Consider the following 18,330-nt stretch of genomic DNA (forward strand, 5'->3'; position numbering starts at 1 on the left):
TTTTTCCTGTATTAGTAGTAAAAATTGTTTTTTCCTGTATTAGTAGTAAAAATTGTTTTTTCCTGTATTAGTAGTAAAAATTGTTTTTTCCTGTATCAGTAGTAAAAATTGTTTTTTCCTGTACTAGTAATAAAAATTGTTCAAAATGTAAGTGCAATGTGTGTGCTTATTTCAGTGAAAACTGGGTAACAGTTGTGAAAACTCTGCAGTGAATATGGGAAGAAAAGAACTCAGGTGGGAAAATGGGAAAAAGAAATCAAGTACAACAAATACTTGACATTCATAGGTTAGAAGATCTCAAACCCCCAATTTGTAAATACCACTGGCACTAGCAATTGGCTGTTCTTCACAGGCCTCCCCCACCCCACCCCACCCCCAAGACTGCATACAGGTCAAGCAGATTACAAGCCCTTCTCAAATGTGGATACACAGATGTTGGCTAAGCCACTCATTAGGCTGAGACATACTCTTAGACACTTGCCTCGTGTTACAGGACCCTTAAAAACAATATATTTTATGATGCCATGGATCTACACTAAATAAAAAGTCCTTAGGATGCCCTGGAAAGAAACATTCAGGGAGAAGTAGACCATGATCCTTCATAGGAGACATCAGGTATATGAACCCTCACTAGTGGTGACACTGTTCCAACAGAAAGTCTGAGTTCCTTTTTGGGCTACCACTGTATACATCCAGTTTCTGTTTTACAATTAAATGTCCAGCATATTTTACTCAGAAACTTGGTTATAAAATTAATATTTCTGTAAGCAGTAACTCATTTTATAAATATACCATCATTTAATTCCAGAAAAGAAACAAATTCTTGAACCCCAAACATCTGTCCAGACATTTAAGAGCTCAAGTGGTAATGCACTCTTAATCATATCTCTTCCATTCTGTGTGTTATTACCTGCTGTAGAGTCATCATCAGGTAAACGAACAAGAGTGTAGCATATTCCTGGTTGATTATAAGGTAGGCTGGGGACTGGGATACAACACAGCACTTCATAGGAATCTGATGGTTCCACCTGCACTGTCACTTTCTCCAGTAGCTGGTCATTGAGAGTATTGGTACAGTCAAACTGAAAAGTCAGCAAATAGGAAAGTTATGAAGGAGAAGAACTGTTTGCAAGCAAGTTGTTCCTTCCCACCCATAGCCCACGACTGAGTTCTGGAACCCTCTATACTTTCTAAACACCACTCATGTCTCCCCCTAAGATTTTTCCTGAGGCAACGAGGATAACCTTATTCTTGAGGTCTCTTTTGTTTATATTAACCAGTGTTTTCCTCCTTCCTGAGATTGAGTTCTACCAAACAAGATGGTAGAAGTCTGATAGCTGTCTGAGAGCCAAACTGAAATCCAAGTTCTTGGAATGACACACTTATTTTACCCTGATATTAAATGATGATTATTTTTTCCACAGGTTATACTTTATGCTGTCCAACTTCTTCAGACATTTCAGTTTTATGTCTTTTTAAATTTAAATCATCAAAAGCTACCCATCACATCTCTACAGCTATGGAGTTAGGAAAGAAAACCAGATATGCTGCTAAATTTGCTTCTCTATAAAAGGAACGAGAATCATAAACTAAAAGGGGATTAATACTAAACCCCTTACTGGAGCCAGTTCTGGCGCTTATCTCACCTGGAACACAATATGATTGGTAAACATGTGCTTGATACAACGAACAAAATATTCTGTCTCTGCTTCTGTAAGTTGAACAGGCTCAGAAGACTTGAACAAGGGTCCTAGATTCATAAACTCAGGAATGACAGCCAGTTGTTCTATCAAGAAAAAAGGAAAGAAAAGGAGGAGGAAAGTAAGAAGACAGGGAAGACATTACTCTGGGTGTCTAAAATGTTTTAAGTTTCCATAGTCTTACTAATAGTTGAACACTCAACTAATGTGTCCCCAAGCTTTAGTGAAATAATCTTTTAAGAGTTTATATACTCAATTACTAAAAGCAACAAACAGACAGACAAACTTAATTCCTAATTTCATAGAATTTGAGTTCCCTGATACAGAGTAAGAAAAGCATTCTCTGTAAGCTGGCAACTGGAAATTGGAAAGTCCCACAGACTCCAGGTAGCGCCCGCAACTGTAAGCTAGGACAATCAATATTCGGCCATACAACGATCTCCCGTACTGAGAATTAATCAAATTGAACAAAAGTAGTGGCCTTCATTATACTTACAATGCCTCGGGTGCTAGGCTACTGCTTCTACACATCAAATCATCATACCTTGGAAAATGTCTTGCCTGGAAGGAGCCAACTTCTCGGGCTTAGTAGCCATCAGTGTGATTTCTACAAAGACAAGTATGAGCAATCAAATGAGCTTCCCTCCTACTATCAAGCCAAACATGCAGACAGGAGATGAGGACAGAAACGTTAAGCAGATAAACATAAGGTGCTATTGCTGAATCATACCGGGAGGTTCTCTGTCATCTTTTTTGGAGGAACACTCAAAATGTATTTAGTGAACATATTTTATGAAATAATAAAGTAAGTCCTAAAAATACAAAATTTGCTTTAATGGACCGAAATTTTTTTTTAATTACTCTTAAAAGGAGGAACAGTTTATAAAACAAATCTCGTGATTCAAACAGGAAAAACTACTTATATAGTACCAACAAAAAAACCTGAAAATGTTGAAAGCATAAGCTCTTTCATTTTCGGTTCTAACCACTACACACTTTGCTCCTTTATTTTTTTAAGCCTCCAACAGAAAAATTAATTAAGAAGTTAACTAATATCGGAAAATAAAAATAAGAGGTGACAGCACAATTACTGCTCTGAAACACACGGTGACAACTAACTTCAAACACTGTAACACTTAGCATTAAAAAAAAAAAATTTCAATCTGAGTCACAATTCATATTCTTGCTTTCATGAGAAAACAAGGGAAAAAATTTTAAAACCCTAATTTAAAAAGAATCATCCAGGGGGCTTCCTTGGTGGCGCAGTGGTTTAGAGTCTGCCTGCCGATGCAGGGGACACGGGTTCATGCCCCGGTCTGGGAAAATCCCACATGCCGCGGAGTGGCTGGGCCCGTGAGCCATGGCTGCAGGGCCTGCGCGTCCGGAGCCTGTGCTCCGCAACGGGAGGGGCCACAACAGTGAGAGGCCCGCGTACCGCAAAAAAAAAAAAAAAAAAAAAAAAAAGTATCATCCATCTTAGTTCTGTAAGATTAGAAGCAGTGACCATTAAAAGAAATATTAAAGAAAATATGCCAACAGTGTATTTTATTGGTGTAAAACTACTTATACATAGAAAAACTAACAGTGTTCCCCTTACCTGCTTTCTGTTCAAAGACAGCAGCCATAGCAAGAGGAATCGATTTCATATCAAAGGGCTTTTCTGAAGGCTCCAGTGTGTACTGGTGTAAGGCTTTCTCCATCCCTGGTACAGAGACTGTCAGACCTATGAAACAGAAAACTCTCAGCACTACTTCTTGCCAATCCTAGGACCCAGATAGGCCCAGATTTGTAATATTTATCTAAGCTTTCAAAGAAAACTATAACCACAGATTTTATAACCTAAATAATAAAAAATAAAGGCTCTTATAATTTCATCCAAGGAAGCATAGGAGCAGAGCATAGGAATTTTCAACAAAATGGAAGTATCTTCCAGAAAACAAAGCAATGGAGACACATGGAAACGATGATAGCATAAGGGAAAAAAAGGTAAACCCATCCAAGAGGGAGCTCAAGGAGGATCAGGAAAAAGCAATATTCTTTGGGCTTTTACATACTTTAGGTCTCCCTAGAAATGGAAGTGCATTCAAAGACAGAAACCAAGCATTTTGCCTAGTGAAGCCAGCTCATATGCAAATCATCATGGATATGCTTCTCAGACACCATTTGTGGAACAAAAGTGTACTTGTCTCCATTCTTGGCTCTCACTGACCATTGAAGATATATGTAGCATTCAGCGCCATCTGCCTCTGCTGCAGCACGTTCAGATAGAAGGTAGCTCTATCCCGTACCTCATCATCAGTATCCATCATACACCTGTCCAGGGATACAGAAGATACATGTCACAGCACCGTAATGATTTCCAATAGCTTTACCACTATACCTAAAGGACACGATCCAGGCCATCTGATACTGCCTTTATAAAAGAGCTCAACAACAGCCAACGGTGGATCCTAAAATCTCCACAAATATCGGGTACTGTTCTCAATTGGTAAAGAAATGGTGTCATTATGAATCAGAAGCACTACATAAGTAGGCATTAAAATAATTAGGAAGGACACAATAACATAAAATAGCAGTTTGGAGTCTATTCTTGGATCTGCAACCACATGACCCTGGTAAAGACTTAGACTTCGAATATAATTTAAAAATGGTAATATTATACTTTCCAAGGATACTAAAAAGCATTCCGAATCCAGGCATTGATATCACTCAAATGGCAATTTATTTGACTTAAACCAGCCAGCCTTTGGCTTGTAATTTTTCTGCTTCAATTACAAGATGTAATCACAGAGTGTTTGCTAAAGCAAGTCTTTTCCTCATCAAATAGGGAGTCAAGGAGACCATGAAAAGCTGGTATTTTCAGCTCTACATAGTGAATCTCTTTGAAGTTGGCCCCTGTTATACAAATTGAGGCACATGTATTTAAGTCACTTCCTCAAAATCATGCAAGAGAAATTAGAAGTCAAATTTTACATGTACTTAGCACATGCAAAATTACCAGAAGAATAAGAAAAATGCCATTTGCCCTGACTCCATCAGCTCTACTCTTAGGTCCTGCAATGCATTTTGATATGGTACAATGAGGAATTCTCTATTCAGTCACATGGCATTCTTATTTTAAAAAGAAAAGAAAAGAAAAGAAAAAGACATTCTTTTAATTACCTTTGTAAGAGTACTAGGATACTTGGGAGAAGATTCTCATTCTGAGCCCCAAATTTAGCCAAAGCACTCACAGCAGCTGTAATGGAGCATAAAACAAAACAACATGAATATTGGCTTCTCAGAGTCAAGCAGTCATCATTTAAAATAAAAAATTAGAGGAGTGTCCCCGTGTTCAGTTGGAATAAACTCTTATTGTTTTACTGTGAGTTTCTTGATCTTATTTTCTTGATCCATTTAAGCATAAATAGAAATCAGCAGGCCCAAGAGAGCTCTAAGTAAGAAAACCCGCCATGCATTGAGGAAAAAGGATCATATGTATTCCTTATATGAGCTATCTTCCAGTCCAGCTCCTTATATACCACACTGATTAATTAAGCTCTAATCTTAAACAACCAGCCCCACACATTAAAAAACAAAAACCAAAACCCAAAAAATTCTATTATTAAAAGTCACTGTATCAACAGAGGTTTACTGCTTACTTAACCTTTGTCAGGAGTTGTGCTAGATGCTGGAGGCAGAAAGACAGAAGACATCAAGGAGTTGTACTCCAGTGGGAAAGACAGGTAAGTAAAGAGGTAGTTAGAACATAGCACAGAAAGTCCATGGTAGGACTATATTCAGGGTACTACGTGAGTAGAGAAAGGAACGTAAGTCAGAATTGGAGAAGGAGGAGACAGACAAGGAGTTGACACGTATTACTTGAGCTAAAGTCTGAAGAACAAATACAGTTAGCCAGAGGGCAGGAAAAGAGCATTTGAGGGAGAGAGAATAAAAAGTACCAAGGCCCTCAGGCCAGACAAGAAAGTGTGGCAAGATCCTGGGACTGGACACAGCTAAGCAAGGCTGAAGCACTAGACCTGTGCTGGAGAGCAGGAGAAAAGTGAGAGACTAGAGACAAAACAAAATTCGGTTATGGTTCAACCTCAAGGCTATTATTAACGGGTGTTAAATACAGGATGAATCTGTGTGTTTGTAGCAGAGTGTACTACTCTAAATTTGTGAGATTTTATGTCTAATGACCACTTTGGTAGCAGAGTGTGGAGAATATACTGGATATGGGCGAGACTACAGGCAGTCAGACTAGTTGGGCAACTGAAATGGATGGGAGCCTAATGCAGCCCTCAGGAAATCTACGAAAAAAGACAATGAAGAAATGCATTTTGAGGAGACAGAATGGAAAGAACTTTGCCAAAGGATAGATGGGGGTTATAAAACAATAGGGTAAGGTTCTAGCCTTGCAACTGAGTGGATGATATAGGTGAGGATTTCTGTTTGGGATAATTTGAATTTCAAGCTGAATTTAAAGTGCCTTAGATAGCTAGACGTGCAAGTTCACGAAAGAGACTGCAATGCCACAGCATATCAGCAGAGCTCTGGAAATGATCACCAGAATGAATGTGTATGTTGAGAAGACAAACCCCTAAGGAAAACTAACGTTTTAAGGAACGGAACAGAAACTCTATAAATAAGACTGAGGAGTGATGGAAAGATGCAGGCTATTGTGGAAACCAAGGGAAGAGAGTTTCATGAAGTGTTTAGGCCAACAGTACATCAAATTGACTGAGGTGAACAAGGGTAAGAACATTAAAGTGTCTAACTTGATTTTCCAACTAGCTTATAAGTAATTACCAAAAAAAATAGCTTCAGAAGATTTTTAAGGGAGAGAGCAAGATTATAGTGAGTTGAAGAGAAAATGGAGAATAAGTTCATAGGGGCAGCTAGTAATAGCTCCTACAAGGTTACATAACAGGGAAGTATGGTCAGTAGCTAGTGAGAGACATTGGATCAAAGGAAGGCTTATAGTTTTAACAGGGGAGATTTGTACCAGTTCACATGCTAAGGGGAGGAGGAAGTAAAAAAACCCTAAGACCTGTTTAAAAAGTCACTTAAAAACTACAGAGGGCTTCCCTGGTGGCGCAGTGGTTGAGAGTCCGTCTGCCAATGCAGGGGACACGGGTTCGTGCCCCAGTCCAGGAGGATCCCACATGCCGTGGAGCAGCTGGGCCCGTGAGCCATGGCCGCTGAGCCTGCGTGTCCGGAGCTTGTGCTCCGCAACGGGAGAGGCCACAGCAGTGAGAGGCCCGCGTACCACAAAAAAATAAAATAAAATAAAACTACAGAGGCAGAAAGACACACAAATTTCACAGACATTCATACTTATGGCCATAACTCGGAAAAAATGGATGACGCCATCATAATCTTCTGTCATACCGAAAGTCAAGGGTTATTTGTCTCTGATACAGGCAGAAATCAGGATGGAAATTGGAATACAAAGAAATAGCTGTACATCTGGGGCTTAAGTGTGCTCCAAGATCCCACCATCAAATAGACGTTGCAACTTCATTTTCCAATTTCATTACCACCCCCTTGAGTTAATAAGCATTTCACAAGATCAGCAGTTACACCATTATTAGTGTTGCAATGACTCACCAGCTCTGACAGCCTCATTCTCCAGTACCACCCTATTAAAAATAAAGCGGATATACTTGGAGGGGACAGGCGTTCTGGGGCCCTCTTTGCCCAACAAATGTAGAATCTTAGTAGCCAGAACAGTGTGTTCACAGTCCTCGATGAATTCACAAAGGTGGGCTAGACCTGCCTCTTTACTCTCAGGGTTCTCTTCCACAATGCTGATTATGCAGTCCACAATGGCTCGCTTATATTCAAAGCCTCCCTGGCAAAAGAGAAAACTGCCATTCATTCTGAGGATACTTTTTGGAGAAATGCTTATACTCCAAGGCTCATGCTATAACATTCAGATTTCATTTCCCTTCCATTATGAAAAAAACAAAAGCGTTTTTTTCCTCCAAGTGGGAAAGCCAAAGCAATAGCATGTCTAGTAATAAGACAGAAAACAGAATTAGGCACACTATTTGAGATGCATACTGAGATGATAAAGCTGCTTTAAATACTATGGCGTAAGAATTTAAGAGAGCAACTTCACATGATTAAAAAGTAGTGCACCTACGTCATCTCGGAGCATGTTGGAGAGGAAAGTCATCATGACGCTGTGCTTTCGAGGGTATTTCTGACAGAGCGCGCTAATTGCCTGTACAACCACCACCTGTAGAAAAACAAACAAAAAGGACATGCACCTTTATAATGACTGTACAACTACCACCTAGAGGAAAACACAGAAAGGACGTTCATCTTTATAACTTTAGCTACTTATTTACTGTAAGCTAAGAAGGCACTATAGTTATCTAAAATAACAATAATGGTTCTTCATGAAAGATAAGCAAAAGAGACCTCAGAGGAAAATAAAAAGCAATGTAAAAATGAAGTGTATTCAAGAGACCCCAGGGCTTCCCTGGTGGCGCAGTGATTGAGAGCCCACCTGCCAATGCAGGGGACGTGGGTTCGAGCCCTGGTCCAGGAAGATCCCACGTGCCGCGGAGCAGCTGGGCCTGTGCACCACAGCTGCTGAGCCTGCACTCTGGAGCCCGCGAGCCACAACTACTGAGCCCACGTGCCACAACTATGGAAGCCCGCGTGCCTAAAGCCCGTGCTCCGCAACAAGAGAGGCCACCGCAATGAGAGGCCTGCGCACCACAACGAAGAGTAGCCCCTGCTTGCTGCAACTAGAGAAAGCCCACGAGCAAGCAATGAAGACCGAGTGCAGCCAAAAATAAATAAATAAAATTAATTAATTAAAAAAAAAAGACCCCACCCCTTTACTCCAAGCAAATAAGCTTTGAGCATATTTTAAAATTTTACATTTAAAATTTTCACATACAAATTTTAAAGTGAACAGTAAAGATAAAAAGCTTAAAGACTCATTTCCATAGAAGAAATAGAGAAAGTTACCAAAGAACTATTTCACAAAATGGTTTCTAGGAAATTTTTACCACAACTTTAAAGACCAGTGTCAAGAAGTAAAAAGAGTGTGAAATTTTACCCTACTTGCAAGCTAACAGGTTAGACTGCTACAATTTCATGGATGCTAGAAGAATACACAAGAATCCTGGATCAGAGATGAAAGACAGTTATTTAATGACAGCAGAAGCAGTAGCCAGGATATCAGCATTTGGGGGTCAGTTTCCTAAGCCCCAGTTACCATAGGACAATGCAAAAAGGGCCGGATAATACTTGAGCCCACAGTAGGCTGCATTACAGGAGATTCTGAGATATGGAACTTGAATATTTTACAGTGGGCAGTAAGCATGCCAGTCCTCTATTCAGAAGGGAAACATTACCTTTATTATACTAGGCAATGAGCATGTTTGCTTTTTGCTCTAGAGGCAGGACTAGCTGTATCTTCTAGGGCTGTATGGAAACCGGCCATTTACTACTTTTAGGGAGATGCTGTATCTTTTGAGACTGGAAGAGATCTTGCACTACACAAAGGGAACAAAACTGGTACAGTAGGAAACAAAGGGCAGTTAGTGCCTAATTTGCAGGGTGTGCAGAAATGCAAGAAATTTATGGAAGACGGGAGAACTGTCTGCCAACCAGATAGTCCCAAATCTATATATGTTGTTTCAGAGCATAGAAAATGAAAGAAAACATCCACAATCTTTTATGAAGCATTGATATATAAACCTAATAAAGATGGTATACATACAAAAAGAAAAATTACAGATGGAAATCATTTATGAACATTGATGCAAAAATTCTAAGTGATACATTAGCTAACAGACTCCAACACTACAGTAAGAAAAGAATATGCCATGATGAAATGGAATTTATACTAAGAATGCAAGAATGATTCAACATTAGAAAATTAATATCATTCATCAATATTAATGAGTCTGAGGAGAAAAATCATGACTATATCCATAGATGCTGAAAAACCTTTGATAAAATCCAAGTCATTCCTAATAAAAATTCTTAAAAAAATAAAACAGGAATGGACAGACACTTCCATTTTACACACACACACACACACACACACAAACACACACACACACACACACACACCCCTCAATCGTACTGCCAGCATATTACTTAATAGGGAACCCCAAGAGTCATTTACTTTAAGGTCAGAAACAAAACAAGGATGCTACTGTCTCAACTGTTATTTGACATTATTCCAGCACTATTAGCCAATGCAATTAGACAGGAGAAAACAATTAGAGGAATAAGAATTAGAAACTAAAAGACAAAACTATCTTTATTTACAGATGATATAACAGTATAGCATGGAAACCCTAGAGAATTTATAATAAAACTAACTCAATAAAATAATTCAGCAAAGTAGCAGGCTGTAAAGTTAAAATGCAAAGATAATACTATTCATATACACAAATAATAACTAGTTAGAAAACACAATGAGTAAAAAAAGATTTATAACAGCAACAATAAAGTACATAAAAGAATTTTTAAAACATTCAAATCTAATATAAAAATACTATAAAATATTCATGAAAGGCACAAAAGTAGACTTGAACAAATTAAGAAATATCCCTTTTCTTCATTAGGATATCTCAACATCATTATTTGTTCTCCCCTAAGAAAACTTATAAATTTAACGTGATCCCAATAAAAATGCCAATGAGGATTTTTTGTTTGTTCATTTTGTTTTTTTAGCCACACCATGCAGCATGTGGAATCTTAGTTCCCCAACCAGGGATCAAACCCGCACCCACTACAGTAGAAGCAAAGAGTCTTAACTACTGGACTGCCAGGAAGTCCTGAGATTTTTTTTAAATGAAGCTAGACAAGTTAATACTAAAATTCATAAGGAAATATAAACATGTAAGAACAGCTAGGGAAACAATGAAAATAAAGAGCTATGAGAGGAGACTAACAGATATTCAAACATCCTTACAAAGCTTCTATATTTAAAATAGTGTGTAGTACTGGTGCATGAATAGGTAAAGAGAACAAAAGAACAGAATAGAAAGCCCCCAAATAGACCCAAGTACATATGGAACTTTAGTATATGATAAAGGTAATATCTCAAATACTGGGCAAAGACAGATCTTTAAATAAAATTTTGGGGGGCAACTGGATAGTCACTGGAAAAGGATAAGATTAGATCCACTTCTCATTTTACATACAATAATAAAATCCAATGGATCAGAGATTTAAATGTAAAACATGAAACTATACATATACTAGAAGAAAACATGGGTGAATTCTTACACCCATTCAGATTCTATAGTCTGAAGGGAAAGGCTTTCTAACTATTACTCAAAGGCCCAATGTAATAAAAGAAAAGATCGACAAAAGAAGATGTGGCACATATATACAATGGAATATTACTCAGCCATAAAAAGAAACGAAACTGAGTTATTTGTAGTGAGGTGGATGGACCTAGAGACTGTCATACAGAGTGAAGTAAGTCAGAAAGAGAAAAATAAATACTGTATGCTAACACATATATATGGAATCTAAAAAAGAAAAGTGGTCATGATGAACCTAGGGGCAGGACAGGAAAAGATGTAGACCTACTAGAGAATGGACTTGAGGACACAGGGAGGGGGAAGGGTAAGCTGGGACAAAGTGAGAGAGTGGCATGGATATATATACACTACCAAATGTAAAACCGATAGCTAGTGGGAAGCAGCCACATAGCACAGGGAGATCAACTTGGTGCTTTGTGACCACCTAGAGGGGTGGGATAGGGAGGGAGACACAAGAGGGAAGAGATATGGGGATATATGTATATATATAGCTGATTCACTTTGTTATAAAGCAGAAACTAACACAACATTGTAAAGCAATTATACTCCAATAAAGATGTTAAAAAAAAAAAATCAACAAATTTGACTACATAAAAATTAAAAACTTGTGCATGACAAAAGACATCATAAGGAAAGTCAAATGACAAACTGGGAGAAAATACCATAACACATTTCACAGATGAAGAAAAAATATCCCTAATATACAAAAAACTTTAACTGAGGAAACAAAAGACCAAAAATCTTATAGAAAATGGGAAAAAGATGTGAGCAGACAGTATTAAAAAAGAGATATTAAATGATCTTTAAAAATATGCAAAAATGTTTACCTTCCCTCATCGTAAGACAAATTCAAATTAAGACTACACTGAGATATCCTTTCTCACCCAACTGATTAGAAAAACTTTAAAATACAACATATGTACTCTATTGGTAAGGCTATGGGGCAACTGGCACTCTTTCACACTCCTGGTAGAATTTAACATTCTCTACAAAACTACATATTTATTTACCTTTCAATCTAGTATACGAACTTCTAGGAATTTACCCTGAGGACACACCTCCAAAATTTCAAGAAAACACATGCAGAAAGTTATCCACTGCAGCATTATTTGTAATCACAAAATACTGCAGACTATTTAAACATCCAAGCATACGAGATTCATTCAATAAACTATATTACAAAATGACCTTCATAACCTCCCAAGGTTTCCCAAAGATTCAAAATGTCTACTTGAATATACAGGCTACATTTGTTTTTTAAAAGTAGATAAATACAAGAAGAGAGTAAACAGAGTCAGCTATACCTCTTGACTGAGAATTAAATAAAAATGAAGGAATAATATCTTTTTACTTTAATTCTTCTAACTGAAATTTATTGCTATTTTGATTATCTCTGACACATTCTCACCAGTTCTCTTCAACACTGTATTGGAAGTCCCAGTCATTTTAATAAGGCAAGAAAAAGAAAGGAAAGGTATTTGGATTGGAAATGAAGTAAAAATGTCTCCATTCATAGATAACATGACTATTTATATGGACAATCCTAAGGAATGCATATAACAACTACTAGAACCAATAAGGGGACTCAGCAAGGATACCGAATTATGGGAGAGTTAAAAAACAAAAAAGAATTTTTTTTTTTTTTTTTTTTTTTTTTGCGGTACGCGGGCCTCTCACTGTTGTGGCCTCTCCCGTTGTGGAGCACAGGCTCCAGACGCGCAGGCTCAGCAGCCATGGCTCATGGGCCTAGCCGCTCCGTGGCACGTCGGATCTTCCCGGACCAGGGCATGAACCCGTGTCACCTGCATGAGCAGGCAGACTCTCAACCACTGCGCCACCAGGGAAGCCCCTAAAAAGTATTTTTAATATACTAGTAGCAAACAATGAAATAGAAATCTTAATAAAATGGAATTTAAAAAGCATAAAATATTTATACATAAATTTAACAAAAGACGTGCAAGACCTCTAGAATAAATGCTATAAAACACTGCTCAGGGAAAACAAAGAAAACCTAAATAAAGGGAGAGGTACACCATATTCATAAACTGGAAGAATAAATAATATTAAGCTATCAATTCTCCTCAAATTGATTATAGATTCAACACAACCCCAATCACAATCCTAGAAGGCTTTGTCTTACAGAAATTATAAGCTGGTTCTAAATTGTATATGGAAATAGGAACTAGAATATTAAAAAAAAAGAAGGACAAAGTTGGAAGACCACACATTTAAGAGGTACCATAAAGCTACATTAATCGATACAGTGAGGTACTGGCATAGGATTGACAAATAGTTCGATAGAATGTGATATGGATCCCAGAAATACACCTACAATTATATGGTTATCTGCTTTTTAGACAAAGATGCCAAGGCACACCAATGGGGAAAGAGAAGTGTTTTAAACAAATTATGCTAGAATGAGTGGAAATCAGTATGGAAAAAAACTGAACTTATCACACACAAATATTAATTCAAGTTGGATCATAGACCAAAATGTAAAAGCTAAACTGTAAAACATTTACAATAAAACATAGGAAAATATCTTTAAGACTTGGAAATAGACAAAAGATTTTTAGGACACAGGAAGCAATAACTGTGAAGGAAAAAAATTAATAAATTAGACTTCATAAAAATTTAAAACTTCTGCTCATCAAAAGACACTGTTAAGAAACGAAATAGGGAACTGAAACAAGATGGCGGAGTAGAAGGACGTGTTCTTACTGCCTCTTGTGAGAACACCAGAATCACAACTAGCTGCTGGACAATCACTGACAGGAAGACACTGGAACTCACCAGAAAAGATACCCCACATCCAAAGACAAAGGAGAAGCCACAGTGAGACGGTAGGAGGGGTGCAATCACAGTAAAATCAAATCCCATAACTGCTGGGTGGGTGACTCACAGACTGGAGAACACTTAAACCACAGAAGTCCACCAACTGGAGTGAAGGTTCTGAGCCCCATGTCAGGCTTCCCAACCTGGGGTTCTGGCAACGGGACGAGGAATTCCTAGAGAATCAGACTTTGAAAGCTAGTGGGATTTGACTGCAGGGCTTTGACAGGACTGGGGGAACCAGAGACTTCACTCTTGGAGGGCACACACAAAGTAGTGTGTGTAACGGGACCCAGGGGAAGGAGCAGTGACCCCAGGGGAGACTGAACCAGACCTGCCTGCTAGTGCTGTAGGGTCTCCTGTAGAGGAGGTGGGTGCTGTAGATAACCATGGGGACAAGGACACTGGCAGCAGAAGTTCTGGGAGTACTCCTTGGCGTGAGCCCTCCCAGAGTCTGCCATTAGGCCCACCAAAGAGCCCAGGTAGGCTCCAGTGTTGGGTGGCTTCAGGCAAAACAAACAACAGGGAGGGAACCCAGCCCCACCCCTCAACAGTCAAGAGGATTAAAGTTTTACTGAGCTCCGCCCAACAGAGAAACAGTAGCTCTCCCCACCACCAGCCCCTCCCATCAGGAAACTAGCACAAGCCTCTTAGATAGCCTCATCTACCACAGGGCAGACAGCAGAAGCAAGAAGAACTACAATCCTGCAGCCTGTGGAACAAAAACCACATTCACAGAAAAATACACAAGATGAAAAGGCAGAGCGCTATGTACCAGATGAAGGGACAAGATAAAACCCAAGAAAAACAACTAAATTAAGTGGAGATAGGCAACCTTCCAGAAAAAGAATTCAGAATAATGATAGTGAAGATGATCCAGGTCCTCGGAAAAACAATGGAGGCAAAGATTGAGAAGATGCAAGAAATGTTTAACAAAGACCTAGAAGAATTAAAGAACAAACAAACAGAGATGAACAATACAATAACTGAAATGAAAACTACACAAGAAGGAGTCAATAACAGAATAACTGAGGCAGAAGAATGGATAAGTGACCTGGAAGACAGAATGGTGGAATTCACTGCTGCAAAACAGAATAAAGAAAAAAGAATGAAAAGAAATGAAGACAGCCTAAGAGACCTCTGGGACAACATTAAATGCAACAGCATTCGCATTATAGGGGTCCCAGAAAGAGAAGAGAGAAAGGACCAGAGAAAATATTTGAAGAGATAATAGTTGAAAACTTCCCTAACATGGGAAAGGAAATAGCCACCCAAGTCCAGGAAGCACAGAGAGTCCCATATAGGATAAACCCAAAGAGAAACATGCCAAGACACATAGTAATCAAATTGTCAAAAATTACAGACAAAGAAAAATTACTGAAAGCAGCAAGGGAAAAACGACAAATAACATACAAGGGAACTCCCATAAGGTTAACAGCTGATTTCTCAGCAGAAACTCTACAAGCCAGAAGGGAGTGGCATGATATACTTAAAGTGATGAAAGGGAAGAACCAACAACCAAGATTACTCAACCCAGCAAGGATCTCATTCAGATTCGGTGGAGAAATTAAAACGTTTACAGATAAGCAAAAGCTGAGAGAATTCAGCACCACCAAACCAGCTCTACAACAAATGCTAAAGGAACTTCTCTAAGTGGGAAACAAAAGAGGAGAAAAGGACCTACAAAAACAAACCCAAAACAATTAAGAAAATGGTCATAGGAACATACATATCAATAATTACCTTAAATGTGAATGGATTAAATGCTCCAACCAAAAGACAAAGGCTTGCTGAATGGATACAAAAACAAGACCCATATATATGCTGTCTACAAGAGACCACTTCAGACCTAGGGACACATACAGATTGAAAGTGAGGGGATGGAAAAAGATATTCCATGCAAATGGAAATCAAAAGAAAGCTGGAGTAGCAATACTCATATCAGATAAAAGACTTTAAGAATGTTACAAGAGACAAGGAAGGACACAACATAATGATCAAGGGATCAATCCAAGAAGAAGATATAACAATTATAAATATACATGCACCCAACATAGGAGCACCTCAATACATAAGGCAACTGCTAACAGCTATAAAAGAGGAAATTGACAGTAATACAATAATAGTGGGGGACTTTAACACCTCACTTACACCAATGGACAGATCATCCAAAATGAAAATAAATAAGGAAACAGAAGCTTTAAGTGACACAACAGACCAGATAGATTTAATTGATATTTATAGGACATTCCATCCAAAAACAGCAGATTACACTTTCTTCTCAAGTGCACACAGAACATTCTCCAGGATAGATCACATCCTGGGTCACAAATCAAGCCTCAGTAAATTTAAGAATATTGAAATCATATCAAGCATCTTTTCTGACCACAGCGCTATGAGATTAGAAATGAATTACAGGGGAAAAATTGTAAAAAACACACACACACAGAGGCTAAACAATACGTTACTAAATAACCAAGAGATCACTGAAGAAATCAGAGGAAATCAAAAAATACCTAGAGACAAATGACAATGGAAACACGATGATCCAAAACCTATGGGATGCAGCAAAAGCAGTTCTAAGAGGGAAGTTTATAGCTACACAAGCCTACCTCAAGAAACAAGAAAAATCTCAAAAAAGCAATCTAACCTTACACCTAAAGGAACGAGAGAAAGAAGAATAAACAAAACCCAAAGTTCGCAGAAGGAAAGGAATCATAAAGATCAGAGCAGAAATAAATGAAGTAGAAACAAAGAAAACAATAGCAAAGATCAATAAAACTAACAGCTGGTTGTTTGAGAAGATAAACAAAATAGATAAACCATTAGCCAGACTCATCAAGAAAAAGAGGGAGAGGACTGAAGTCAATAAAATTAGAAATGAAAAAGGAGAAGTTACAACAGACACCACAGAAACACAAAGCATCCTAAGAGACTACTACAAGCAACTCTATGCCAATAAAATGGACAACCTGGAAGAAATGGACAAATTCTTAGAAAGGTATAACCTTCCAAGACTGAACCAGGAAGAAACAGAAAATATGAAAAGACCAATCACAAGTAATGAAATTGAAACTGTGATTAAAAATCTTCCAACATGGCTTCCCTGGTGGCGCAGTGGTTAAGAGTCCGCCTGCCGATGTAGGGGACACGGGTTCGTGCCCCGGTCCGGGAAGATCCCACGTGCCGCGGAGCAGCTGGGCTGTGAGCCATGGCCGCTGAGCCTGCATGTCCAGAGCCTGTGCTCCGCAACGGGAAAGGCCACAACAATGAGAGGCCCACGTACTGCAAAAAAAAAAAAAAAAAAAAAATCTTCCAACAAACAAAAGTCCTGGACCAGATGGCTTCACAGGTGAATTCTATCAAACATTTAGAGAAGAGCTAACACCCATCCTTCTCAAACTCTTCCAAAAACTTGCAGAGGAGGGAACACTCCCAAACTCATTCTGGGAGGCCACCATCACCCTGATACCAAAACCAGACAAAGATACTGCAAAAAAAGAAAACTATAGACCAATATCACTGATGAATATAGATGCAAAAATCCTCAACAAAATATTAGCAAACAGAATCCAACAACACATTAAAAGGATCATACACCATGATCAAGTGGGGTTTATTCCAGGAATGCAAGAATTCTTAAATATACGCAAATCAATCAGTGTGATACACCATATTAACAAATTGAAGAATAAAAACCATATGATCATCTCAATAGATGCAGAAAAAGCTTTTGCCAAAATTCAACACCCATTTATGATAAAAACTCTCCAGAAAGGGCATAGAGGGAACCTACCTCAATATAATAAAGGCCATATATGACAAACCCACAGCAAACATCATTCTCAATGGTGAAACACTGAAAGCATTTCCTCTAAGATCAGGAACAAGACAAGGATGTCCACTCTCACCACTATTATTCAACATAGCTTTGGAAGTCCTAGCCACGGCAATCAGAGAAGAAAAAGAAATAAAAGGAATACAAATCGGAAAAGAAGAAGTAAAACTGTCACTGTTTGCAGATGACATGATACTATACATAGAGAATCCTAAAAATGCCGCCAGAAAACTACTAGAGCTAATCAATGAATTTGGTAAAGTTGCAGGATACAAAATTAATGCACAGAAATCTCTTGCATTCCTATACACTAATGATGAAAAATCTGAAAGAGAAATTAAGGAAACAGTCCCATTTACCATTGCAACATAAAGAATAAAATACTTAGGAATAAACCTACCTAGGGAGACAGAAGACCTGTATGCAGAAAACTATAAGCCACTGATGAAAGAAATTAATGATGATACCAACAGATGGTGAGATATACCATGTTCTTGGATTGGAAGAATCAATATTGTGAAAATGACTATACTACCCAAACCAATCTACAGATTCAATGTAATCCCTATCAAATTACCAATGGCATTTTTCACATAACTAGAACAAAGTAATCTTAAAATTTGTATGGAGACACAAAAGACCCCGAATAGCCAAAGCAGTCTTGAGGGGA

General features: G+C 38.3%; 1 protein-coding gene across 2 annotated transcripts in view; it reads right to left on the reverse strand.

Moving 5' to 3' along the window:
* COPG2 (coatomer protein complex subunit gamma 2) overlaps positions 1-18,330 on the reverse strand; it is a 114,032-nt gene that overhangs the window by 20,733 nt on the left and 74,969 nt on the right. For both annotated transcript variants that reach the window (XM_029233277.1, XM_029233276.1), the window contains exons 13-20: positions 7,831-7,926; positions 7,293-7,536; positions 4,863-4,938; positions 3,910-4,013; positions 3,298-3,423; positions 2,245-2,307; positions 1,647-1,786; positions 911-1,082 (exon numbers count right to left, since the gene is read on the reverse strand). In XM_029233277.1, the coding sequence (XP_029089110.1) occupies positions 911-1,082; positions 1,647-1,786; positions 2,245-2,307; positions 3,298-3,423; positions 3,910-4,013; positions 4,863-4,938; positions 7,293-7,536; positions 7,831-7,926 (1,021 nt within the window). The remainder of the gene's footprint in view (positions 1-910; positions 1,083-1,646; positions 1,787-2,244; positions 2,308-3,297; positions 3,424-3,909; positions 4,014-4,862; positions 4,939-7,292; positions 7,537-7,830; positions 7,927-18,330) is intronic.

This window comes from Monodon monoceros, unplaced genomic scaffold (assembly GCF_005190385.1).
Source record: "Monodon monoceros isolate NGI ecotype Baffin Bay Population unplaced genomic scaffold, NGI_Narwhal_1 Super_Scaffold_2, whole genome shotgun sequence".
NCBI lineage: Eukaryota > Metazoa > Chordata > Mammalia > Artiodactyla > Monodontidae > Monodon > Monodon monoceros.